General features: G+C 36.2%; 3 protein-coding genes across 7 annotated transcripts in view; 1 reads left to right on the top strand and 2 right to left on the bottom strand.

Moving 5' to 3' along the window:
* LOC137237028 (xylulose kinase) overlaps positions 1 to 26,785 on the bottom strand; it is a 1,135,242-nt gene that overhangs the window by 602,486 nt on the left and 505,971 nt on the right. For all 5 annotated transcript variants that reach the window (XR_010948766.1, XM_067760167.1, XM_067760168.1 and 2 more), the window contains one exon: positions 19,420 to 19,531. Coding sequence is in view for 4 of the 5 variants with exons in the window: in XM_067760167.1 (XP_067616268.1) it covers positions 19,420 to 19,531 (112 nt within the window). In the remaining variant the exon portion in view is untranslated. The remainder of the gene's footprint in view (positions 1 to 19,419; positions 19,532 to 26,785) is intronic.
* Positions 5,527 to 6,019, top strand: LOC137241345 (calcium-binding protein P-like). The gene is made up of 2 exons (XM_067768853.1): positions 5,527 to 5,755; positions 5,821 to 6,019. The coding sequence occupies exons 1-2, from the start codon at positions 5,546 to 5,548 to the stop codon at positions 5,866 to 5,868; spliced, it is 258 nt and encodes an 85-aa protein (XP_067624954.1). The 5' UTR covers positions 5,527 to 5,545; the 3' UTR covers positions 5,869 to 6,019.
* Positions 12,563 to 13,908, bottom strand: LOC137241341 (uncharacterized). The gene is made up of 2 exons (XM_067768845.1): positions 12,812 to 13,908; positions 12,563 to 12,740 (listed from the first exon to the last, which is right to left on the bottom strand). Exons 1-2 carry the CDS (start codon positions 13,841 to 13,843, stop codon positions 12,732 to 12,734), a joined length of 1,041 nt encoding a protein of 346 aa, XP_067624946.1. The 5' UTR covers positions 13,844 to 13,908; the 3' UTR covers positions 12,563 to 12,731.

Genomic DNA, 26,785 nt, shown 5'->3' with positions numbered 1-26,785 from the left:
ATTGTATTTTGTTTTTGGAATAGTAAGTAGAAAATTTTTCAGACAACCTGCCATAGCTGCGCAGATAGATCCATTTCGAAGGGTGCTAAGCCTTCATCATCAGTGCGCTTTAGGCATGCTGCGCTAACCATTTAGCTATACAGTGGTGGTTTGTTTGACTGGCAAATTTGCTACTTCTATTCCTTTTTACCAACTATATTTATTCAGTGTTGCACCATCTGGTGCAAATCACTGATAATGCTGGATTTTTGTTTATTGTCAGTTATTTTTTTTGACATTCCCAAGTGCTCATGGTTTATTAACAATTGTTTTTGTTTTTATCGGCCTATTGATAAATCATACAAGGTTCGAATCGAGCTCAAGGCCAGAACAACAATTTTTTTCTAATGATAATTATTGTTTTTTTTTAATTTTTCTAAATTTGAAAAATTGTATTTTGTTTTTGGAATAGTAAATAGAAAATTTTTCAGACAACCTGCCATAGCTGCGCAGATAGATCCATTTCGAAGGGTGCTAAGCCTTCATCATCATTACGCTTTAGACATGCTGCGCTAACCATTTAGCTATACAGCGGTGGTTTGTTTGACTGGCAAATTTGCTACTTCTATTCCTTTTTACCAACTATATTTATTCAGTGTTGCGCCATCTGGTGCAAATCGCTGATAATGCTGAATTTTTGTTTAATGTCAGTTACTTTGTTTGACATTCCCAAGTGCTCATGGTTTATTAACAATTGTTTTTGTTTTTATCGGCCTATTGATAAATCATTCAAGGTTCGAATCGAGCTCAAGGCCAGAGCAATAATTTTTTTCTAATGATAATTATTGTTATTTTTTAATTTTTCTAAATTTGAAAAATTGTATTTGTTTTTGGAATAGTAAGTAGAAAATTTTTCAGACAAGCTGCCATAGCTGCGCAGATAGATCCATTTCGAAGGGTGCTAAGCCTTCATCATCAGTACGCTTTAGGCATGCTGCGCTAACCATTTAGCTATACAGCGGTGGTTTGTTTGACTGGCAAATTTGCTACTTCTATTCCTTTTTACCAACTATATTTATTCAGTGTTGCGCCATCTGGTACAAATCACTGATAATGCTGGATTTTTGTTTATTGTCAGTTACTTTGTTTGACATTCCCAAGTGCTCATGGTTATTAACAATTGTTTTTGTTTTTATCGGCCTATTGATAAATCATTCAAGGTTCGAATGGAGCTCAAGGCCAGAACAATAATTTTTTTCTAATGATAATTATTGTTATTTTTTAATTTTTCTAAATTTGAAAAATTGTATTTTGTTTTTGGAATAGTGGATCTATCTACGCAGCTATGGCAGGTTGTCTGAAAAATTTTCTACTTACTATTCCAAATACAAAATACAATTTTTCAAATTTAGAAAAATTAAAAAATAACAATAATTATCATTAGAAAAAAATTATTGTTCTGGCCTTGAGCTCGATTCGAACCTTGAATGATTTATCAATAGGCCGATAAAAACAAAAACAATTGTTAATAAACCATGAGCACTTGGGAATGTCAAACAAAGTAACTGACAATAAACAAAAATCCAGCATTATCAGTGATTTGCACCAGATGGCGCAACACTGAATAAATATAGTTGGTAAAAAGGAATAGAAGTAGCAAATTTGCCAGTCAAACAAACCACCGCTGTATAGCTAAATGGTTAGCGCAGCATGCCTAAAGCGTACTGCTGATGAAGGCTTAGCACCCTTCGAAATGGATCTATCTGCGCAGCTATGGCAGGTTGTCTGAAAAATTTTCTACTTACTATTCCAAAAACAAAATTCAATTTTTCAAATTTAGAAAAATTAAAAAATAACAATAATTATCATTAGAAAAAAATTATTGTTCTGGTCTTGAGCTCGATTCGAACCTTGAATGATTTATCAATAGGCCGATAAAAACAAAAACAATTGTTAATAAACCATGAGCACTTGAGAATGTCAAACAAAGTAACTGACAATAAACAAAAATCCAGTATTATCAGTGATTTGCACCAGATGGCGCATCACTGAATATATATAGTTGGTAAAAATGAATAGAAGTAGCAAATTTGCCAGTCAAACAAACCACCGCTGTATAGCTAAATGGTTAGCGCAGCATGCCTAAAGCGTACTGATGATGAAGGGTTAGCACCCTTCGAAATGGATCCATCTGCGCAGCTATGGCAGGTTGTCTGAAAAATTTTCTACTTACTATTCCAAAAACAAAATTCAATTTTTCAAATTTTGAAAAATTAAAAAATAACAATAATTATCATTAGAAAAAAATTATTGTTGTGGCTTTGAGCTCGATTCGAACCTTGAACGATTTATCAATAGGCCGATAAAAACAAAAACAATTGTTAATAAACCATGAGCACTTGAGAATGTCAAACAAAGTAACTGACAATAAACAAAAATCCAGCATTATCAGTGATTTGCACCAGATGGCGCAACACTGAATAAATATAGTTGGTAAAAAGGAATAGAAGTAGCAAATTTGCCAGTCAAACAAACCACCGCTGTATAGGTAAATGGTTAGCGCAGCATGCCTAAAGCGTACTGATGATGAAGGCTTAGCACCCTTCGAAATGGATCTATCTGTGCAGTTATGGCAGGTTGTCTGAAAAATTTTCTACTTACAATTCCAAAAACAAAATACAATTTTTCAAATTTAGAAAAATTAAAAAATAACAATAATTATCATTAGAAAAGTTATTGCTCTGGCCTTGAGCTCGATTCGAACCTTGAATGATTTATCAATAGGCCGATAAAAACAAAAACAATTGTTAATAAACCATGAGCACTTGGGAATGTCAAACAAAGTAACTGACAATAAACAAAAATCCAGCATTATCAGTGATTTGCACCAGATGGCGCAACACTGAATAAGTATAGTTGGTAAAAAGGAATAGAAGTAGCAAATTTGCCAGTCAAACAAACCACCGCTGTATAGCTAAATGGTTAGCGTAGCATGCCTAAAGCGTACTGATGATGAAGGCTTAGCACCCTTCGAAATGGATCTATCTGCGCAGCTATGGCAGGTTGGCTGAAAAATTTTCTACTTACTATCCCAAAAACAAAATACAATTTTTCAAATTTAGAAAAATTAAAAAATAACAATAATTATCATTAGAAAAAAATTATTGTTCTGGCCTTGAGCTCGATTCGAACCTTGAATGATTTATCAATAGGCCGATAAAAACAAAAACAATTCTTTCACTTTAACTTTAACTTTATTTTTAACTTTAACTTTATTTTTAACTTTAACTTTAACTTTCGCTTTAACTTTAACATTCACTTTAACTTTAACTTTAACTTTCACTTTAACTTTAACTTTATTTTTAACTTTAACTTTAATTTCAACTTTAACTTTAACTTTATTTTTAACTTTACCTTTAACTTTCGCTTTAACTTTAACATTCACTTCAACTTTAACTTTAACATTAACTTTAACATTAACTTTAAGTGTAACTTTGACTTTAACTTTAACTTTAACTTTAAATTTAACCTTAACTTTAACTTTCACTTTAACTTTATTTTTAACTTTAACTTTAACTTTCGCTTTAACTTTAACATTCATTTTAACTTTAACTTTAACTTTAACTTTAACTTTAACTTCAACTTTAACTTTAACCTTAACTTTAACTTTAACCTTAACTTTAACTGTAACTTTAACTTTAAATTTAACTTTAACTTTAACCTTAACTTTAACTTTAACTCTAACCTTAACTTTAACTTTAGCTTTATTTTTAACTTTACCTTTAACTTTAACTTTCGCTTAACATTCACTTTAACTTTAACTTTAACTTCAACTTTAACTTTAACTTTAAATTTAACTTTAACTTTAACCTTAACTTTAACTTTAACTTTGAGTTTAACTTTAACTTTGACTTTAACTTTAACTTTAAATGTAACTTTAACTTTAAATTTAACTTTAACTTTAACCTTAACTTTGACTTTAACTTTAACTTTGACTTTAACTTTAACTTTAACCTTAACTTTAACTTTAACTTTAACATGAACTTTAACTTTAACTTTAACTTTAAATTTAACTTTAACTTTAACTTTAACTTGAACTTTGACTTTAACTTTAAATTTAACTTTAACCTTAACTTTAACTTAACTTTAACATTAACTTTAACTTTGCCTTTAACTTTAACTTTAAATTTAACTTTAACTTTAACTTTAACCTTAACTTCAACTTTAACTTTAACTTTAACTTTAACTTTAACTTCAACTTTAACTTTAACCTTAACTTTAACTTTCACTTTAACTTTAACTTTATTTTTAACTTTAACTTTCGCCTTAACTTTAACATTCACTTTAACTTTAACTTTATGATCCGGGGTGGGCGTGAGCTTAGCACCTGCTAACAAGCCAACCTAATATAAACGCACGCAAGTAATTTTCTGTCAAAAATGTCTCATGCACATACAACTTGTATGAGAGCAACTCAAATTGAATTTTCTGCGTGAAAACCTAACTCGATTTCCAATTTTTGTTCTGCGTGACATTTGGATTTGACGTTTGCACACATGCTTTACATTGCCGCAACGCATGCTTATTTGGGTTAGGGCAAAAAACGTCGGTTGTTTGCGTGCGCTAAAAAAACGCAGTGCGGTTTTATTATGTTGGCTTGTAAGCGACCATATATGTATACGATAAGCGATAGCACAATGGCTACTTCGTGAAAATCAACGAAAGCTCTTTTAGTTTGATTTCGGTGGTCGTACGGTGAGGAAGTGTCGCACGCGCGCTTAAAACAGAGTACCAAAAAGTGCGTGTGACACGTGTTCACCGTTCAAGCATTGAAATCAAACTAAATATATAATTGATTTTGCTTTCGTGCTCGCTACGCGTTACTAACACATTCTCAATTTGGTAACCGTGTAAATGTAGTGGTGCCCACCGCTGTTTATGATATATATCTAATTTTATTATTTGGCCTGTTGCTAACACCGAACCTTTTCGAGCCTTTTCGAACCTTTTTTGACAAATATCCGTTACGGTTTTTTTTTTGATTTAGTCGCCAAGCCCGCGATAAAATCTATGCAATAGCTTAAAATTGATTTACAAATAATTTCGGATATAATAAAAACTAAATTTAAATTAACTGTTGTGTGCGCTACGGTATTTGCATTTTATATTAATAACACATTTATATTTTCCACAAAGGAACCAAAATCAAGTAAGTTTTAATGCGATATGGGAAAAGCCATTTTCTGGAATATCTAACATCATTTTCCCATATCGCTACACATCCATTCATTCATTTTCATTACTGGTGCTATGAAATCTGCATCGTTCAATCTGTTATATTGTAGGATTTACTTTAATATAATTTGAATTAATAAAAAACTATTATTTACAGGATATCGAAAATTTGTCCTCGTTATCGCCAGAGGTAATTTCGGGTCAGGCAACAATCAATATTGACAGAATTGGACACGGTAAGTCCACTGTTGTGAAAGATATTTCCGGAGTTCAAACGAAAATCCATTTTTTATGCAATTCCACGACAGCAGCAGCAACAACCTATCTGCCAATGCCACAACAGTCGGGCTATCCACCACAACCTGGTCCACCTGGTTGCTCTCCACAACCTCAACATCCAGGCTATCCTCTACAACAACCAAGTGCACCAGGTGGTTACATGGGTCAAATGATGCCACCAACACAACCTGGACAGGCGCCAATGCCCAGTCAGCCACCCATGCCGGGTCAACCCCCAATACCCGGACGTCATGGTTATAATGTATGCTAATACAACTAATATATTTCAAATATTACTGATGATTATTTTTGTATTATTTTCTTTAGCAACCACCTGCACCTAGTACTGGTATATATCAACAGCCGCAACAGTAGCCCAACGCCGTTTAGATCCCGATCAGATGCCTAATCCGATAAGCGTTATCGCTGAAAATCAAAATAGCGCTGGTGGTGCTTTTATTACTAATGAACAGGGTTTATTACCACCATTGATGACCACAAAATATGTGGTACAAGATCCGGGTAACTCCTCGCCACGTTACGTTAGGTATTGATATTCGAAATTAATTTTTTGTTTGGCAATTACATTGATTTTTCTCGTTTGCAGGCCTTTTTCTATTGCATACCTGCAACAGCTGATTTATTAAAAACTACAGCTTTGTCCTTTACACTTACCATCTCACCAATGGCACGCACGGTTGAGGGTGAATATGAGCCACCCATTGTAAATTTTGGTGAAATGGGTCCAATTAGATGTAATCGTTGCAAGGCTAATATGCAATTTGTAGATGCTGGTCGTAGTTTCCAATGTCTAATGTGTAAAGTAACAACAGATGGTAAAAAAACTCTTTCACTTTTACTCGTGTTCATTGATCCATATTTTTTCTCAACAGTGCCAACTGAATATTTCCAACATTTGGGCCACACCGCACAGCGTGTCTATAAATATGAACGTCCTGAACTTGTATTGGGTACATGAGTTTTTGTGTAAAAAATATTTGGGTACCGATAGCTCTCAAGGTAGAACCTCAACACATACCCAACATCAATGCCTCGCATTCAATTGTGGACGCTGTACGCACTACAATGGGTTCACACAGTATGGAGAAACATATTGTTTATTCCAATGGTAAGGCCACAATTTCAAATGATCATTATGGCAACCATTATGAAACTATTGGATATTGTGCATCCAGCCGTAAAACTCTAGTCGACATCGCCAAATCTCAAAATGCTGAGGTAAGTTTGTTGTTATATTAGAATGTGTAGAAAAAAAATGTTTCCCTTATCAGGTCGGCAATGGCACCACTTCAGTGGTACTTTAAGCATGTGAAATCTTGAAACAAGTTAACCCATATGTTGAGGAAGGCGCGCATGCACGTATCATCATTAAAGCTATACGCAAAGCATTACAATTATTCATGACCAAAGTATGACATGGCTGAACATGTTGAAGCGCCAATCAAAGGAACAACAACGTGCTTTATTGGAAAAAATGCGCTGCAACAGCAATGTCCTCCAAACTTATTCATCAACAAAAAGATATCTTTTCTAAAATGGTTGTGGACGCTGTACTTTTCTTTGGTGGATCCAACGTCATACAAAAAATATAAAATCGCAATTTTAAATATAGAATTGGAAATCAAGGCTGAGCATGACAATGCTGAAGTACGTATTCAAGAGTATCAGAAAATAGTTGATGCTGAATGGCGTATTCTGCACAATAAACTAGCCAAGTACGACGCCAATGTTGTGTTATCCAAACTACCAATTGGTGATGTTGGTACACAGTATTTTGCAGATCGTGAAATGTTCTGTTAGTGTACCAGAAGAAGATTTGAAACGTGCAATGAAGTGTTTTGGGTCTCTTTGAAAAACGTCAAGTTGGTGGTGAACATTTCAACATTTTCCAAGGTTTGATAGTGGGTTTGACATTAATTTTATTTTTATAGTTTATAATTATTTAAAGTTTGCGTTAATGCTGGAACATGTACATTGATTTTACGTGGCACTGCCGAACAATTTTTGGAAGAAACTGAGCTTCGTTACATGATGGTCCAATGATTGTGCAGCGTACAATTAAACATGATTCTAATGTTGCTGGTAAGTCAAAATACAACTTGAAAAAAATTTCTAATCTTAAATTGTTAAGTAATATTATGAAAAGATTATGTACATCTACGGAAGAAAAAACTATAAAATTTGTGTCAGTGAAATGATAATTATTGCTTTTGGTTGTTCGTTTTGAGGCAGTCTTCGAGTGCCTTCTGATGTTGTTGTTGTAGCAGTGCTTCGCCCCATCCAACAGGTCTGACCAATCACAAATTGTCATCAATGTCCTCCAACGGGAGTCCGAGGAAACTTGCTGTTTCAACAGGGGTGGACCATAAAGAGAGGGGTGTTAGAGGAGTTGGTTCCATATTACAATTGAACAGACGGTTGGTGTCATGTGGGGACACATTGCAAGCTGGGACATTTTGTATGTCGGCGTTGATTCTGGATAGGTAAGAGTTTAACCTGTTACAGTATCCAGATCGAAGTTGGACTAGAGTGACTCGCGTTTCCCTAGGGAGCGTGCGTTCCTGTTCTGCAATTTTAGGGTATTGTTCTTTGAGTACTGAATTCACCGGGCAATTCCTGACATAGAGGTCCAACGCCTGTTTATGGAGTTCACCAAGGACCTGCTTATGTTCTCTGACTTCACACGGCTGTGTTCTCAGGTGCCGTATTTCCTCATAGTGCTTACGGGGGTGACTCCTTAAGACCCTGGGCGGTTTTGCTCATCAATCAGATGTCTGTTGGGATGCCCAGGTTCCTGGGTATTCAACAGAAACTGTTCGGTTAACATTTCATTTCTTTCACTTATTGGGAGTATTCTCGCCTCATTATGTAGATGGTTTTCTGGGGACATAAGCAAACAACCCGTGGCGGTTCTGAGAGCAGTATTTTGGCAGGCCTGTAGCTTCTTCCAGTGGGTAATCCTTAGGCTTGGCGACCATATGGTGTAGGAAACAATAGTGACTCCTTCTGGTGGTGAAGATAGCTATTGATATGTACAATTTAAACAGAAGTAGGGATATGACACCGGTTTGAATGTGAGTTTTTTTGAAGTTATTGCAAAAAGCGTTGAGGATTTTTAATATCTTACGAGCTACCTTTGTAAATGTTTCTGAGACTGAAGAATGAGACCTATTCAAACTCAATTTTCACCAGGACAATGCCGCTGAGACTTTGCTATACTTTAACATACAATACTTTACCCCTGTTTAGCACAACTATCATTTTTGATTTTATTAAATTTTAAAAATGTTTCTTCCTCTACAGTTCAGCATATCTTTTGCCAACACAGGTAGGCGATGTGTTTGCGCAGCACCGTGCCTTCGCTACTTTATAATGAATGTCAATTCCCATCACTGGATATTGCGGCGCGCGATTGACCAACAAAACGATGCCACGACACCTTTGAGTATTCTTGATCTGCAAATTAATATGCAACTAATTTGTACAACAAACGAACAACACACACTGAAATAATCTTGGTTAAAAAGTATCTAAGAATCTAATAATTCCAAATTTTTTCCTACGTTACTAATATAAGCTTTTTATGCTCTAATTAAAATAATATTCAACAATCTCGTAAAGTTTGCAAAGAATTTTAAAGCAATTTAATTGCAACGAATTTGTCAATAATTTTTAACCAAAATTTATAAACTAGATGTATAACAAAAAAGTATTTTGAATATAAATATTTGTGATGAACTTATCTGAAAAAATTCTAAGTTTTTTCCTACGATACTATTCTAAGCTTTTTATTCTCTAATTAAAATAATATTCAAAAATCTCGTAAAGTTTGCAAAGATTTTTAAAGCAATTTAATTGCAACGAATTTGTCAATAATTTTTAACCAAAATTTATAAAAGAGATGTATAACAAAAAAATATTTTGAATATAAGTAATTGCTGATGAATTTAACTGACAATACCAATACCATCAACTAAATGGTTCTTATAAATATTGTAATCACATAATTCAAAACAAAAAATTACTATGAGTACCTACGTTTATTATTGCAAAATCACGAAGAAAGAAAATTGCATGAAGTACCCTCAATCTAAAATTATTCCACTGAATGTATGTGGGATAATTAAACAGTTTAGTTCATTGTTTAATAATTCAAGAATGTTTATTAAATATTTTAACTTAGAATTTAAGTAAAGTATATTGATATTTAAAATAGAATTATAAAAGTTATTTTAATGCAATTATACTCAGAGTAAGCGCGCACAACAACTGATACATTTTTGCGACCTTTTCGCTTTTACATTTCAACTTCAACTGCACTTACGTGATGGACGCCACTTGCCGTCGGCTCGTTGGACGTTGCCACCCTTTCTCTATTGTTTGTAGTTACCAGACTATCTTGCAGACTATTCTTAATACCAGTTCTCGTTCCCACATGTATATATCGCATTTTAAACTAAAAAATGTGAGAACTTAAAAAAAAAATTAAATCGGTATTTAAGTGTAAATCGATCTATGAAAGCATCGTAAAATAACTTATGTTTTTTTGGTAGTTAACGTTATCGTTTAGCCTGGTTTTGTTAAGAATTTTGTTATTTTTGTGGTATAAATCAACATTCAACACAAAGCTTCTCTGATTATGAGTTGCTATACTTTTTGGTTTAGGTTGCGATATGTAAAATTACATATTTTTGTACACAGTTCTAAAATTTAAAGGAAAAAAATTTATATTTGTCTATTAATGAAATTATTAAAAAGATATTGTTATATTAATGATATAGAGAAGCGCCAACACGAATGCAAGTGGTTTCAAACCTCTGGTAGGCAATTCACCACTTTAACCATCAGAAAAGATGTTAGATTGTTCATTTTATGTAAAAAAAATTTTGAAAGTTGCAATTGAAGTTCTGAAAACTCGGGAATTTCAATTGAAGTTCAAAAAATTACAATTGTAGTTCACAATTTTCAATAGAAGTTCAGTAAATTATAACTGAAGGTCAGGAATTTCAATTGCAGTTCAGCAAATTACAACTGAAGTTCAGAAAATTACAATTTAAGTTCAATTATAATTTTATGAACTACAAACAGAAATTCTGAACTTCATTTTTAATTTTCTGAACTACAAATAGATATTCTGAGATTGAACTTAAATTTTCTGAACTTGAATAGAAATTTTTGAACTTCAATTGTAACTTTCGAACTTCAATTGCAGCTTTCTGAACTAAAATAAAAAAAGTATAGTATTAAAATTGGCGAATTACAAGTCAACTTACTCAAATTGTGAATTACCTACTCGCGATTTGATGGTTTACTGCAACCAATAGTTCTGTTAGTTCTTCTCTTTTGTTTTCTATATCATTAGTTAATTTATTTAAATTTCCCTTAACTTTGTATGCATACAATCGCATACAAAAAAATTTGTATTTATGGCTCACCAACACGACTGAAAAACTATTCCTTTTTTAAGACTTATAGTTTATAATTTACAACTATTATAAATAATCAAATATATTATAAAAATGTTGAATAAAAGAAATGTTAATGGATTTGAATTAAAAAATTTTTTACTCTATCCACTTGTCCGTTAGCCTGGGGGGAAGCAACCGCTACCTTTACATGGCTTATATTTTTCTCCATCAGAAATTCAGCGAACTGTAGTTACGTAAAACAAATTCCACGATCACTTATGATGGGCCTTGGTCTGCTGTAATCTGCTGTTATCAAGAGCACCTATAACCTCCCGGGTACTAGTGGAATTCGTAGGGTATAACTTAACAAACTTCGTAAATGCGTCAACGATCACCAGAATTTGTTTTCACTTCGATCATAGTGATGGCAATGGGCCAAAATGATCAATGTGAATCGTATCAAATGGTAAAGGTGTCTTGGGAATTGGGTATAGATTCATTTCTCTCATTTGAGGAGGGGTGGCATACATAATGCATTTTAGGCAATTCCTAACAAACTTCTCTACATTCGTTCGCATCTCCGGGAACCAGTAATAAAGACCTAGTTTATTTAGTGTTTTATCCACAGATAAATGGCCTAATTTTTCATGTATTGACTGTATCACGCTAGATTCCATTTTTTCAGGTACATACAACACCATCAGGTTTGTGTATACTAATCATATACTAATTCAGGTCTTGTATACTAATCCATCAATCAAATCAAAACCGGATAACTGCTCATTTACGAGCTTATCTCGTAAAACCTTAATATTCTGATCGCACTCTTGAGCAACCTGAATACAGAATTCTACATCGGCAGCATCTATAACCGAGGCAAACTGTCTGCTTAATGCGTCGACATGGCCCATGGAAGTACCTCGTCGGTGCTGATTTTATAATTATAATTTTCTAATTCTAGAGCACACCTAGATATTCGGGAATTCAGCTGTCTTCTATCTAGAGTCATGGTTAGGGAGTTGCAGTCCGTAACTATGGTAAAAGGTATTCCTTCCAAGTAAGTGCGAAATCTTCTCAAAGCATATATTATAGATAAAGTTTCTAACTCAAAACTGTGGTACTTTGATTCAGCACTTGAGGCGGCTTTTGAGAAGTAGGAAATTGGGTGAAGTTTACCATCATCCTGGCGTTGTAATAGTACTGCTCCAAAGCCAATGCTACTGGCATCGCAGTGTAGTTCAGTTTACTTTTCTGTACTGTAAATGGCTAAAACTGGACTTTTAATCAGACGGGATTTTAATTTAAAAAAGGCGTCGTGACATTTCCCGTCAAAATTAATTTGAACATCTCTTTTTAATAGGTTTTGTAAAGGCTTAGCAATTCGTTAAAAGGATGGTACGAATCTACGGAAGTAGGAGAACAAACCCAAACACGACTGCAACTGTTTGGGGTTCGTAGGGATAGGAAAATTTTGAATACTTTTGATATGGGACTCATTAGGAGCGATTCCCGCTCGAGTAACTTTATATCTACCAATTCTTTTTTAGTATATTCTTTTCTAACACTTTTTAGTTTGATATGAAATTTATTAAGAAAGTCCCGTCCCAAAATAAGTGGTACTACCATATCTTCGTCTGAAGTGACGTTTAGTTCAATTTTATTTGACATTTCATTAAAATTTAAAATACATTTTATTTTCGAAATTATATTTATTTTTCTGCCCCGACTCCTTTATATCCCGACGTATTTGGATATATTGTTTTCTGCAAATTGACTAGTCGTTCTTGGACCAGTGATATTTGTATGAAACTAACCGGACTACCGGTGCCAAAAAGCGAAAGAATAACGTCAGAAACTAATATATTTTCTATTCTAAATGTGATACTCACATAGTTATACGCGTTGGCGGTGTCCAGCTCGCCGTATTCGTCTCCCATTACGGTGGCTATCTGGTTTTTGGGTTTCAAAACTTTTGCAGCGTTGGTGCATGACCGATGGTCGTGACCCATCCGCCAACAGCGGAAACATGACCCTTCTGGCTGCAACGGGTAAGGGCAGTTAGGTTTAATATGCCCGTTTTTGGGGCAATTAAAACATTTCAATTTATTTTCTTCAGATGGCCATGATGCCTGTTTACGTCCTGTGGTGGTGGTTACTGCGTCGGCCACCAAGTATCTTCTTTCATATCGTCCTTTAGTTCGTCTAACGTCCTGGCAGGTAGCAGCAGGTGTATGTATATTAGAGACGGTGCCACTGATGCCGTCGATAATGAACTCAATTATTTCCTGCTCGGTTATGTTCACCCTCTTTCCGATGGCCTGCATGGCCAATACATAACAGTGTAAGGACTTCTTTTTTTTTTTGTCCCAACGACGCTGTTCCAACATTTTATGTATTTCAATTCTATTCACTGGGACTGCAAATTCCCGCTCTAATGCTTTTTTCAACGCCCCGTAGTTTAACGTAGTGGTGAACGTCAAAAATATTTTAGCAGTGCCCGTTAGACAGCGACGAAGGGCTAATAATTTCAACCGTTCATTTGCACCCGATGCCTCTGTCACCTCTTCAAAGTCACGTAAGAAATTTTGCACAGTTAGCGAAATATCGACGCCACTGAATTTCGGGAGAGCGTGCTCGATATCACTAAAATCAAGTCGGCGGTGTTGCGGCAGAATAGCATTGGTTCTCAATTCATCAATTTCTTTCATAAGTTGCAACATTTCTACTCGCTTACGTAAGGCAGCCAGTTCTTCATCTATGTTAGTTATACTAGCAATATTGGTGTTCATATTGGCAAAGGCAGTACTGGGTGTATTGGTGACAGCGGCGTCAATAGAGACGGCACAGGCGGCAGTGGTAGCGATATAAGCAACGGCAGTGTCAGCCTTACCCCAAACAGTGCATGAAGGAGGATATGACATAGTGGTACTCCCTGAACAATACAAAAATCGCCAGGAGCAGGGTTGGCACTCAGATTCAGCAGGGAAAGCCTCAATTTGGGCACCAGGGAAATTTCTCCCACAGGAAAATATGACGCCAACGGTAGCATGATTCACGTGGGCAAAAATCAACGGTATATACGTCTTCAGTTGCAATGCCCCTCCGAGCATGACCATCGCCGAGTTCGAAGACATGATATACGGGATCACCATTGAAGCACGAGGTAAACACCCGCTTTTAGTGTGTGGAGACTTCAATGCATGGTCATCTGTGTGGGGAAGTAGACGAACCAACGAAAGAGGGAGAGTTCTTCTCGAAAGCCTTACTTCTTTGAGGCTAGAACTCCTAAATGAACCAGGGATATATACCTTTGATACAGGTACCAGACGATCCATTATAGATCTCACCTTCGCTAGCAGCGAAGTAGCAAGACGAGCAAAATGGTCCATAAGCAACGTCTACACACACAGCGACCATAAAGCTATTAGCGTAGAGTTGCTCGAAACTCCACGCACGGTAGCAGCAAGAAATCGACAAAGTAGGAAATGGAAACAGCATCTTTTCGACCCACAAATATTTGACATTATCTGGAAGGACGCCATAGTACGAGAATCGCATGCGGAAGACCAGTCGGTTCAAATCACTAAGTTGCTATGTATGGCATGTGATGCTGCCATGCCCAGAAGTCGCGGAAAAGCACAGTGCACTCCGGTATATTGGTGGATTGACGAAATTGCCGAAGAGCGTAGAAAATGTCACAAAGCACGAAGAATAGCGCAGAGGGCACGCTCATCACCACGATATGCGGAGTTACACAGCACCTATGTCGCACAAAGAAAGGCACTTAAAAATGCCATAAAAAGAGCAAGAAGCTATGCTTTAGGGAACTGCTGGATAATGTCCGCCTAGATCCTTGGGGATCAGCCTACAGAACTGTGATGGCCAAAGTTAAAGGACCGATATCACAGCAACCTACGTTCCCGATACTGATGAATATTATTGTTGAAACACTTTTCCCGGCGCAAGATCGCTGGACTTATCCAAGTGAGGATCTAGAAAGTACGGAAATTCCGCAAATTACAGAGCAAGAGGTGCTGGACGCTGCAAAAAGAGTTGCTGGTAACAAATCCCCAGGACCCGACGAAGTACCAAACATAACCCTTAAAGCCGCGATCACAACTAGGGCTACATTATTTACTGATCTTTTTAATGCCTGTATGCAAGAAGGCGTGTTCCCTCGCCCGTGGAAACGACAAGGACTTGTCCTATTGCTGAAACGTGGTAAACAGCCGGACCAACCTTCCTCATACAGGCCACTTAGTATGCTGGATTCCCTAGGGAAGATTTTCGAGCGTATAATTCGTGAGCGCCTACAGCTGACTCTAGAAAGACCAGGTGGCTTATCAAATAGTCAATATGGATTTCGAAAATCAAGATCCACCGTAGATGCAATACAAACAGTCGTCAATATAGCTAGAGAAGCTATCTCTGGAGGCCAAAATAAAAGGAAGTTCTGTGCACTGATTATGTTGGACATCAAGAATGCTTTTAACACTGCGAACTGGATGCAGATAATGGCAGCGCTGCAAAACTTCGGCACTCCAGCTAACCTACGCAGAATAATAGGTAGCTATCTTAAAGGCAGAGTACTTCTCTTTGACACGGATCAAGGAGAAAAAGAGTACAAAAGCACAGGAGGCGTCCCACAGGGATCTGTTCTCGGTCCAACGCTTTGGAATGTAATGTATGACGGGGTGCTAAAGATTGATCTACCAGAAAACACGCAAATTGTGGGATATGCTGACGATATTACAGTGGTAGTAGTGGCTAAGAAACTGGACCTGCTTCAAGCATTATGTAATGACGCCGTAGCAAGAATAAAGGAATGGCTGACCAATACGGGACTGGAGTTGGCTAGCCAAAAGACGGAAGTGGTATTAGTAAGCTCCAAACGGTCGGCGAACGAGTTAGTCTTAACTGTCGGGGATCATCAAATCACCTCAAAGGATTCCTTAAAATACTTAGGAGTGCACATTGACTCTAAGTTAACTTTCAAAGAGCACTTCAGAGCGGTGGGGGAGAAAACTACCAAAGTTAATGGATCACTTATGCGAATAATGCCTAACATTGGTGGTCCGAGGGAAGCTACACGTCAGCTATTGTCCACAGTATCCAGCTCAATAATACTATACGCTGCACCAGTGTGGCATGGATCTAAACAGACTCATCAAAAATATATATTAGCAGCGTACCGACTTGCTTCTTTAAGAATAGCAAGTGCTTATCGAACGGTGTCCGACGACGCGATCCTGGTTCTAACCCGGAAAATCCCAGTGGACTTACTGGCAAGCGAACTGGCCGATCTGTATAACACTAATATCGAGCGACCATCTGAAGAAGACAAGAAAAGAGCAAGGACACAAACAATAGCTAAGTGGCAAGAACGGTGGGAGGCCTCGAGTAAAGGGCGTTGGACTTTCACACTAGTTTGGAACGTAGCTCAATGGAATGAGCGAAAGCACGGCGAACTGAACTACCATCTCACGCAGATAATGAGTGGACATGGCGGTTTTAAAGAGTATTTATGGAAGCGTAGGATATAGGAAGATCCTCATTGCCCAATGTGTACCACGGAGTTGGAAAATGCAGAACACGTCATGTTCCACTGCCCCCGTTTCCACGAAGAAAGACTCACCTTGCATGGAGTCTTTGGGGAGGAACCTACCACGAGAAATTTAGTATCACATATGTGCAATAGGAAAGAGTGCTGGACTGCAGTGAGCAAAATGGCATTTAAAGTAATGACACGCCTGATGGATGCTGAGAGGGAGCGCAGAGAAATGCGCATGCGAAGCAGTGGCGACTAAATGGACACTCAGAGCAAATAGCGGAAACCTGGACGCAGGGACAACAGTAGGCTCTTAAAAAATGAGAAATATGGAACGCCACCCTGAAGTAATGCGAAAGTGGTGCCGGGGTGGGCGACGGTTCCAGAACGGGGCTGTTTTTTAGTCTACGGACACACGGTTGCTGCGACGGCGGCAATTATGGTGCATTAGGCATTTTTCAGCCTCCCCGCAAAAAAAAAAAAAAAAGTGTCAGCCTGTCCGGCATGGACGACCAAATCGGCAGCGGTAATGGTAAAATTATTGACGGCAGTGGTGACGATGTCAGCGGTAGCATTAGTTCCGGCAGTTGTGGTACAATAAGCAGCGGCAGTATTGGTAATAATATCAGTGACAGCGGCAGTGGTGACTATATCAGTAGCGGCAGTGGTGACGATATCAGTAGCGGCAGTGGTGACGGTAGCGGCAGTGGTGACGGTAGCGGTAGCGGCAGCGGCAGAGGTGACAATATTAGTAGCAACTGCATTGGGAGTAACTTCAGCAACAGGGGTATCATTCTGGGCGGCAGTGGTTACAATATCAGCAGCAGCATTATTATCGTGAACAACGATGGGTAGATTGCTTGCTGCATCTCCAATTACGTCCTGCAAAAGTCGGCGCGATTGGGCGTTTGTAGCCGTAGATGGAAAATCCACCCCCAACTCATTAAGCGAGCTCAATAGTTGATTTCGAGCGTCCATAATATTGTTTTATATAAAATAATTGATTTGTCGATTTAGAGCTTCACAACTGAGATGAAAACTTCTGTTTTCCTTAGCGATTGCGCTAGATTTATTTCCGCAAGATAAAAACACGAGTTTTGGATTTTCTCTCTTCAACCGGAAGTGCTCTTCCTCTTCTTCTTTTATTTCTTCTTTATTTTCAGAGTTGCATTACCTTTATGTTTCAACCGCAGGGTTGTTACAATATAAAATAACCTGTTTTGTAATACAGGGTTGTTACACAGTGGTTAACTTACATTCTATTTTGCGATCTTAAAAATTATTAGATTCTTAGATACTTTTTAATCAAGATTATTTCAGTGTGTGTTGTTCGTTTGTTGTACAAATTCGTTGCATATTAATTTTCAGATCAATAATACTCAAAGGTGTCGTGGAATCGTCTTGATGGTCAATCGCGCACCGCAAAATCCATTGGTGGGAATTGACTGTGTTGGCGAAAGATATGCTGAACTGTAGAGGAAGAAACATTTTATAAAATTTAATAAAATCAAAAATGATAGTTGTGCTAAAAAGGGGTAAAGTATTGTATGTTAAAGTATAGCAAAGTCTCAGCGGCCTTGTCCTAGTGAAAATTGAGTTTGAATAGGTCTCATTCTTCAATCTCAGAAACAAGTACGAAGGTACCTCGTAACATATTAAAAATCCTCAACGCTATTTTTGCAATAACTTCAAAAAAACTCATACTCCAACCAGTTTCCTATCCCTACTTCTGTTTAACTTCTACATATCAATAGCTATATTCACCACCAGAAGGAGTCACTATTGTTTCCTACGCCTATACTATCGATGAGCTTTGTAATAAAATAAACAGCTATCACCCCGATCTCTCCGGTTGTGTCGCCTCGCGAAACCTGAAATTGTCACCGACCAAATAACCGGCGACCTTATTTACAACATGGACGTCCCAAATGTCGACCATTTTGAACATCCACTTCAATGGTACTACGCTACCGACTGTCTTACACCCCAAAATCTTGAGTGTGACGTTCGATCAGTGTATTAAAAACCAACAACAAAAACAATTTTTGTAAACAAAACAATTTTTCTCTGTACTTAAATGTCTTTTGAATCTATATCTAAAAAATTGCCCCATTCGGATGCTTCTTTTCGGATAAACAATTTATTTCCCAAATCAATACACGAATTTGTAACTGCTAATTACAAAATCTATGCAGGATCTCGCATCGAAAATCACACAGTGTTTTTCTAGACCACAAAACTTGGCGCTAGCCAAATACCATGAAAAGATTTTGACCTTGGTAAATACGCGGCTCACTCGAGAAAGCCTTACCCATTTCCGTATGCCCACCAGAGAGTGTTGAAGTTCTTACTTCTGAGCTAGTTATGACTGAAAATCTCTCGTGATTGCAAATAGTCCTTTAAGCAGAAATTTATCTAATTTTTTTTTACTTTTTGTGTTGTTGTTTCAGTAATTTGAGTTTTATGCGTTGAAGCGCTAAACACAACCCTGGGCATTTGTTGCTTGTTTCAGCACGTTCAGCCATATCCGCAAACAATAAATTAAAGCTAATATTAACCAGTGTTAAGCTCATTAATCCTTAAAGATTAAGTAAAATTGAACACACCATTAAACACACAGTTATATTTTTGTATTTTTAAGAAAATTATATGTCTAGATTTAGGGAAGGATTTCTATAGTGAAATATCGTATAGCATTTTTCCTTCAATAACCATTTTCCTCATTTTTAGGAAATTTTGTTTTGGGTGTGAGCGTTCAATAGGAAGGACAACTTTTACCATTTCAGCAATGTACTAGTAAGTTTAATTTATTATCTATAGTGTAATATTATGAAGCCATCCACTCGTGAGTTCACCGCTTTTTATATGAAAGGGAAGAGCTATACTTAGTTACGCATTTTAAATTCTAATAGGGTCGAAATATACAAGTTTTGGGTATGTGGATTATACCTGCGCAGAACCGCCTATCGCCGCTACAGTACTAAGATCAGAACCTTGCATCACCATATGATCCAGGACAATATCGACTGCTTTCACCCACATTATAGGATGCACGAACACTCTTAAATAATATATTTTAAGCAGACGAGAAGTTAATTATAGTAATGGATTATATCATATAAATAAAACCAAATCTTATAGCAATAACAATATTTGGTGGCTTACAATAACTTCTCTCGAAAGCGAATTAAAATAACATTAGTAGCAAACCGAAGGAGACTTAATCGCAGAATTGTGTGGGAATTAACGTTACAGACATTAATTTTATTCTGGGAAATATATTGTATTGTATTGTATTGTATATTCTTTATTTTCTTATAAATACGTACAATTTTCCAAGTAGTACAATATAAAAAAGTAACAAATTCAAATAAGAAACTAGTTAATCACATTAAATGCTAATTAAAAAAGCAGTGGAAATGTCATTTCCTTTAAATATAATTATAAATGCTTGTGGGGCGCATAATAATCACAAGATATAATTGCTTCAATCCCTAGTTAAAGTAAAGACCAGAGAATAACTATTTTAAATAAAAAAAATACTATATTAAATAAAAAGAAATACTATAAATGACAAAGTACTTACATATAAAGCTAAAAACTTCAAAAATATTACATAGCAGAATTTATACGATGGGGCCCAACAGAATTTCTACACCCTCATGATTGAAACCAAGTAGCCACCGTTTCACTTCCCTCATAAACTTAGAAAGTTTTCTAATGAGTTGTATTACAGCAGGTAATTTATTATACAGTTTACATGACACGATTGTGTAAAAGTTACGGAAAATTGTGGTCCGAAAACGAGGAATTTTTACACTTGATAACGGTCTACTTCTTAGGCTGTAAGGGCTTTGTGAATACCCACTCCTTATAAAAAAAATTTTCAAAACCTTGTAATAGTACAAGTATGTTTAATTTTTTGAAAAGGTCCATAGTGTGATAGACGGTCTGCGTTACACATTTTTCGGATAAAGCACTTCTGTAGGATTAAAAGCGCATTTAACTTACTAGCATACGCTCCACCCCAGCAACTGATTCCATATTGTAATTTAGAGTGGACTAGCCCATGATATATTAATGCTAACATTCGATTTGAGCACAGCCTTTTTAGGTTAAAGAATGAACGAACCGCTGACAACATGTACGATTTCAAAGCAAAAATATGTGATGACCAACTTAGGCTTTGGTCGAATATAACTCCTAAATATTTAAAATTAGGGACCACATCAATTTTAAAGCAATTACTGTCACAACTTATTGTCTCGTCAAAGGTGTTGACAGAATTTTGATGAGTACAAAGAAAGAAAATATCGTTTCTAGGTAACTCCTTTCCGCATTGATTAAAATACATCAACTTTGTCTTGTCGCTTAGCACGAGTTTGTGGCTAGCAAACCAAGCCCTCAGCATAAAAACATCGTGATTGATATCAGCAAAAAGATTAAATTCATTTGTAGATCCATATGCAATGGCAAGGTCATCTGCAAATGCCGTTACTTTACCAACAAATGGCAACGAGAATAGTGAGTTAATGTATATTAGAAACAAGATAGGTCCAAGAACCGAGCCTTGTGGCACCCCTAAGGTAATAGGTCTGGGTTCACTTGGAATATTTTCGCCTTTAACTTTCTGAATTCTATTCGTTAAGTATTACTTAAACCAACTAAAAACATTGCCACGAAACCAGCGGAGCTAAGCTTACTCAGTAGAATATTATGGTCCACCATATCAAATGCTTTAGTAATATCTACAAACAGACTAGCGCAACACATTTTTTCGTCAATCGCCTTATGTATAAAAGAAGAAAAGTCTAAAAGAGCATCTTCAGTTAAGAGATCTGACATAAAACCAAATTGCTTGGGACTAAAAAATTTAATTTTGTTGAGATAAGTTAACACCCTAGCCTTAACTGCCTTTTAAAAGATTTTTGAGATTGAGGATAGCAAGGATATAGGCCTGTAATTATTCTTGTCTTTTTTATCTCCCTTTTTGAACAGCGGTATCACGGTAGCACATTTTAAATCTTCTGGAAAAACTCCGGAGGTTATACTCAAATTAAATATATGCTTTAAAATATCAACGATATTAAAAGCTATGCGTTTTAAGGTCCTATTTGAAATGTTGTCAGTGCCACTTGAATCAGACTTGCTCAAAGTTTGAATTATTTCAAGAATTTCTGAACCTGTAATTGGATCAAAGAAAAAACTATTACTGGGAGTTCTGAATTCTGTGATTCTGATAGAAAGAGATTTTGATAATATTTTGCCCGAGTTTAACTTATTTCTTTATAAAGATTATATGTCAACCGGCGAACACGGTTTCTCAGCTTAGTATTGCCCGGATTTCTTTTGCATTTTTTGCGTAACCTATTCTTCAGTCGGATCTTATGTAACAAAGTACGAGTTATCCATGGCTTGAGAGTTAAAGATGATGGTCTTGGCAAGAAACAAATACTCGAATTGTTAATGTGAACCGTGAGTTTATTCATAAATAAATTATATGCCTTGGCTACATCTGTTTCACCATAAACTGTTTCCCAGTTTTCCTCGCGAAGATATTCATTGAGAACGTTAAAATTTATTTTCCTGGTACCTGATGGGGTATATAAATTGGTAATACGCCTACATACATTTATGTTTTGAAGTTGAATACCAGTCATGCAATGATCAGAGATTCCGAAATCAATATTTATACCCATATGTATGTTATCTTCCAAATTATTTAACCTCCATATACATGGCGCAAGCGAAAATTTGGAGTGAAAAATTGCGCAATTTTAATTCCAAATGTTAACTTTTTATTGCGCAATTTGGAATTAAAATTTTATTAGCAAAAGTGAAAAATTGGAAAAAATGGTTCGTGTTTGCTTTCCAAACACACATTTTATATTCACAAGGATTTCAATTCATCGTACGTGTCATGATATAAAACTCCTAATAAATGCTTTGTTGTTGTTGTTCATATATCAGATGTGCTGACAACAGTTTATTTATTTTTAAAATAACAACGAAACAATTTTTCATACTAATACAAAGATTAGAACTTTTGTAAATTTAGATTTGTTAATGCTGTTTACTGGCGGCCCCTCCCAAGGATGTATTTGATGATGTTGTATTCGTAAGTTCCCTTATACAATTTTTACTCTCATTATTTTTCTAGATGAAAACAAAACGTCACAGTTGAAAATGTGGTATAAAATATCGCGCCGTTCTTTATTCGCATTTTTAAACTTCTTTTTATAACCAGCGTGTACTTGTACACAAGCATTGTAATTTTGATTATATTACGGCAGTGATGATAATCATGGTACATTTGTACTTTTTTTTGGTACATTTCGCTTCCCGAAAGTACGTGGGTACTACATTGACATATTTGGTACAGTTTTGTAAAATACAGCACTACACTTCAAGTCATTTGCAAAGCAGCTCTGAATGTATAAAAAAATTTAAATTTTTCGAAGAAAATGTATAGGTAGTTAAGTTGTTTTGTTGCCTAGCACAATTTGCCATTTGCAATTATGGATCATTTAAATATGCTTATGAAGAACAGCATAACTGATTCCAAATTGTGAACAAATTTTGCATCAATAGAAAGAAAGCACAGAAAATAATAACTCAAATAATAGGGCCAGAAAATTATATATCCATAATTGCATTTTGTCAGAAGAATTATTACTCTCTAATAATAGATGAAACGACTGATATAGTATGTATGTATATCAAAAAATTTGGCAGTTTCGATTCGAATTTTTGATAAAAAGTGAAATAAATAATGTGAATATATAGAAATGCAGTCTGAAGATATTCGCTACCATTTACTTATTACCAAATTAAAAATTTTTTTTTAGACTCCAGTCCTATTTGGATGTTAAATGTTGATTCAGACGAAAATCACTTAACACCAGATGAAGTTTACTACGGTGTTAATGTGGATAATATTCTATCAAACAACCCTTTCGAAAAAGATGACGGACACATATTTCAGGACTGTGCTAAGCAATTTTATATAAAATTTTGTAGTACTTTATTAAAGAAAGTAAATTTAAATGAAAAGACTTTGTTGTGGGCTGCAAATTTTTCACCAGAAAGTATTTTAAGCGGCGAAACAAATAGTATTGTGCCTTTAGTTATGGACTTGTTTCCGAAATCTGAATTTGATAGGGCATATAGTCGATTTCACATTCAGCCACAAACGTAGAAAGGATATTTCCTATACAAAATTTACTTGATGATGAAATCAGTTAACAGTAGTTGTCATAATATAAATACGAAAAAAAGCTTTTTGTCAACTGAGGTATATAAAGAACTCAAAGAAGAAGAACTGTTAATGTAGTGATTGAAACATGAGTTATTAGTATCGATGTAGGCGACACTTTGTCAACTTTTATACCTGAGTATAAATCGTTTGTACCTAAAATGTTTTTATGAAATATGTGGTAATTTGAAAAACACAACCTAATTGGAATTAGGATAATGACGATACATAGACCTTTATCTGAAAAGCTAGCCACAATTCACCATTGTAACTTCCTATATTTTGTAGCAGCCATTTGGCACTAGGACTATGAGTAAGTAAAACAGAGAGATCTGTAACAGATTTCTGTTATGAAGCCAAAATATCACTTTTATCCCAAGTCGAATTAGGTTGTTTTTTCAAATTGCCGCAGCAATGCTTTTGCATTGAATGCAGCTGTTATTTTTTTTTTTTTAATACTAATTTTATGTTCCTTACTGGTACTCAATGAAGAAATGTTTTTATATACATATCGCACACTATCTACAAAAGAGTCACAACTTGAAAAATGTAAATGTTCAGGAGAGAAGAAAAACGGTTTATGTGAAAACGTTTGTAATGTTATACTGAAATCCAGTTTTACAAAGAAGATCTTCATTACAAAATGAATTGACGAAATTTTGTTGTAATTATTTGTTTACGGACGAAATATACAGCAATTTTGAATTATGACTATTTGACTACTCGTACATTCACAACTAAAAATAAAAAAAATTTAAGGCGCGATAACCTCCGAAGAGATCTAAGGCCGAGCTTCTCTTCCAATTTGTGTCGTGCTCCTCTTGATTTTCCCTACAAATTGGCCGGACGGGACCTACATGTTTTATGCCGACTCCGAACAGCATCTGCAATGCAGATGAGTTTTCACTGAGAGCTTCACAACTATTTCATCAAAAAAGGCACATTTCACAATAATACAAGCAAATTTACTTACTCTTTACGTATAAAAAGACACAATTTTAATTAATACACAACAAAGTTAAAACTTTTTTGCAACAAGAAAGTTAGAATTTAAAATAATGTGCTTTATGCGTAAAAAAGCTGTTCACTTGTTCTTAAGCACATTGACACAACTAAAAATAGTACTCATTAGTTGATACAGCGCAAGCAATGCAATCAACACCAAAACTGGCATAACGGTAATTTTCCAGTTAAAGAAGAAAAAAATGACAACGAAATTTAAGGGGCAGTTAGAGATGTGTACTGTGAATTGGTTTATGGAAACAACCGATTTTGAAAAATTTTAAGTTATGACTTTTTTGTAGTTAGTGTGCGATATGTGCATAATGGTACGCTTCAATCGATAAACTTCTTTTATTATTCTCCCTGTTATACAACCTTTAATTTGTGTTAGAAAGTTTCCTGACTAAAAACAGTTTTTGGATAAAGAAACAGAATATAACTCTAGTTTGGTTCAAATTCGCATCCGAAGACTTTTGGTACATTTTTTTTTCCTCGTTTGGTACAAAATGAAAAAATCAATTTATCATCCCTGTATTACGGTAGCACGTATGGGCTTAAAGGAATCGGGATAGATATAGACATCCTGGTATCAAAATTATAAGCATGGATAAACATTTTGATTGAGCGCTTCCCACGGCAGCTGGTTCTATGTACCGTAGCGATTCAGGATTTTTCCCCCGACCAATGGCTTCCATTTCAGTGTAACCACATTTAATTTGTTGCGTCCCTTTTACAAATTGTCATCCTCGGAGCAGCTCCTTGCAGCTAGACTGCCCCATACCCTCCTGCTCCGGGAAGGTATTGAACCTAACACCGATTCCAGGCTGTGGGTATGCTGCATATGTAGGAAAAGGATTTACGTCAAACGATCATACTCTTCTCAATCTGCTAAAACACAAGTACCAACCCATCGACACAGGTACTCCAGCAGCACACTCTATAAAACCTATATCCTTCAAGGCGCATTCACCCATCTCTGATTCCCAGAGTGACGACTTCTGCAACTTAATTGTAAGGGGTTTACCGGAAAGATCATGAATACACATAATATCCGTATAGCCGCAATTCAAGAAACAAAGCTATCTGCCATATCGGACCTCCGAACTTGCGATGGCTACAACATCTATAAGAAAGATCGCACAAGGGACAATAGTAATAGCTTTGCCTTTATCACCCATCACACCGTGCTATATAATCTATTTCAAACCATTATCAGCCGCAGGGATAAAACCTTAGAAAGTCAAGGCATAACCATCCGGTCAAGTGGTGTTGACCTAGAAATAATTAACATCTATATTTCTACTGCTGTCGAAGTGGCTATCGCCCTGATATCAGTATGCTACTCTGTGGCGAAAACCGCCTTATCCTTGGCGATTTCAACTCTCACCACGACCTCTAGCATTCCTGCTTGTCAGTCGACAGCAGAGGCAGGCAGCTAGCAGAGCAAATAGGCAAAACGACTTTCTGCACAATACACGGCGATGCCCAAAATTGCAGGTAATTGTCACAGCTCGCCAGACACTTCTATGGTCAACTGGAAAGGCTACACTACCTTCACAAATCAATCTTTTGCTGCTCTCCCCATCCCAACTGATGTCCGGCAAGGCGAGCGTGCATTCCGCAAAGTCAAAACTTAGTAAGAGGATGTGACCTGGTGAAACAACGTAATTCTAGAGGCCCCCATATTAGGAGTCTGAACTTGGAAATTATGCGGCTGGTAAACGAACACTAACTTGCCAAATGGGATGAGCATCTAAAGAACTGTAACCTCTCTGCGGATGTCGGTAAATTAGTATCCATAGCCTTCGGCGATAAAACTTTATCTGATTCGAAGAAATGTGCGAGAGCCTTTTGCGGACAGTTTATAATGCATTCTTCAGTACACAGGGCCAAACGTCGTGCAAACAGACAGGCACATAAACACAAACGCGACGTGCCACCCATTACCATCACCCCCAAAGAGGTCGAAGAAGCCATCCACAATGCCAAGCCTTCTAAATCCATAGGCCCAGATGAAGTAGCCATGCCAATGCTAAAACACCATCGCGCTGAGTTAAT

This window comes from Eurosta solidaginis, chromosome 1, assembly GCF_040869045.1.
Source record: "Eurosta solidaginis isolate ZX-2024a chromosome 1, ASM4086904v1, whole genome shotgun sequence".
Taxonomy (NCBI): Eukaryota; Metazoa; Arthropoda; class Insecta; order Diptera; family Tephritidae; genus Eurosta; species Eurosta solidaginis.
This window is presented reverse-complemented; position numbering and strand designations above follow the sequence as displayed.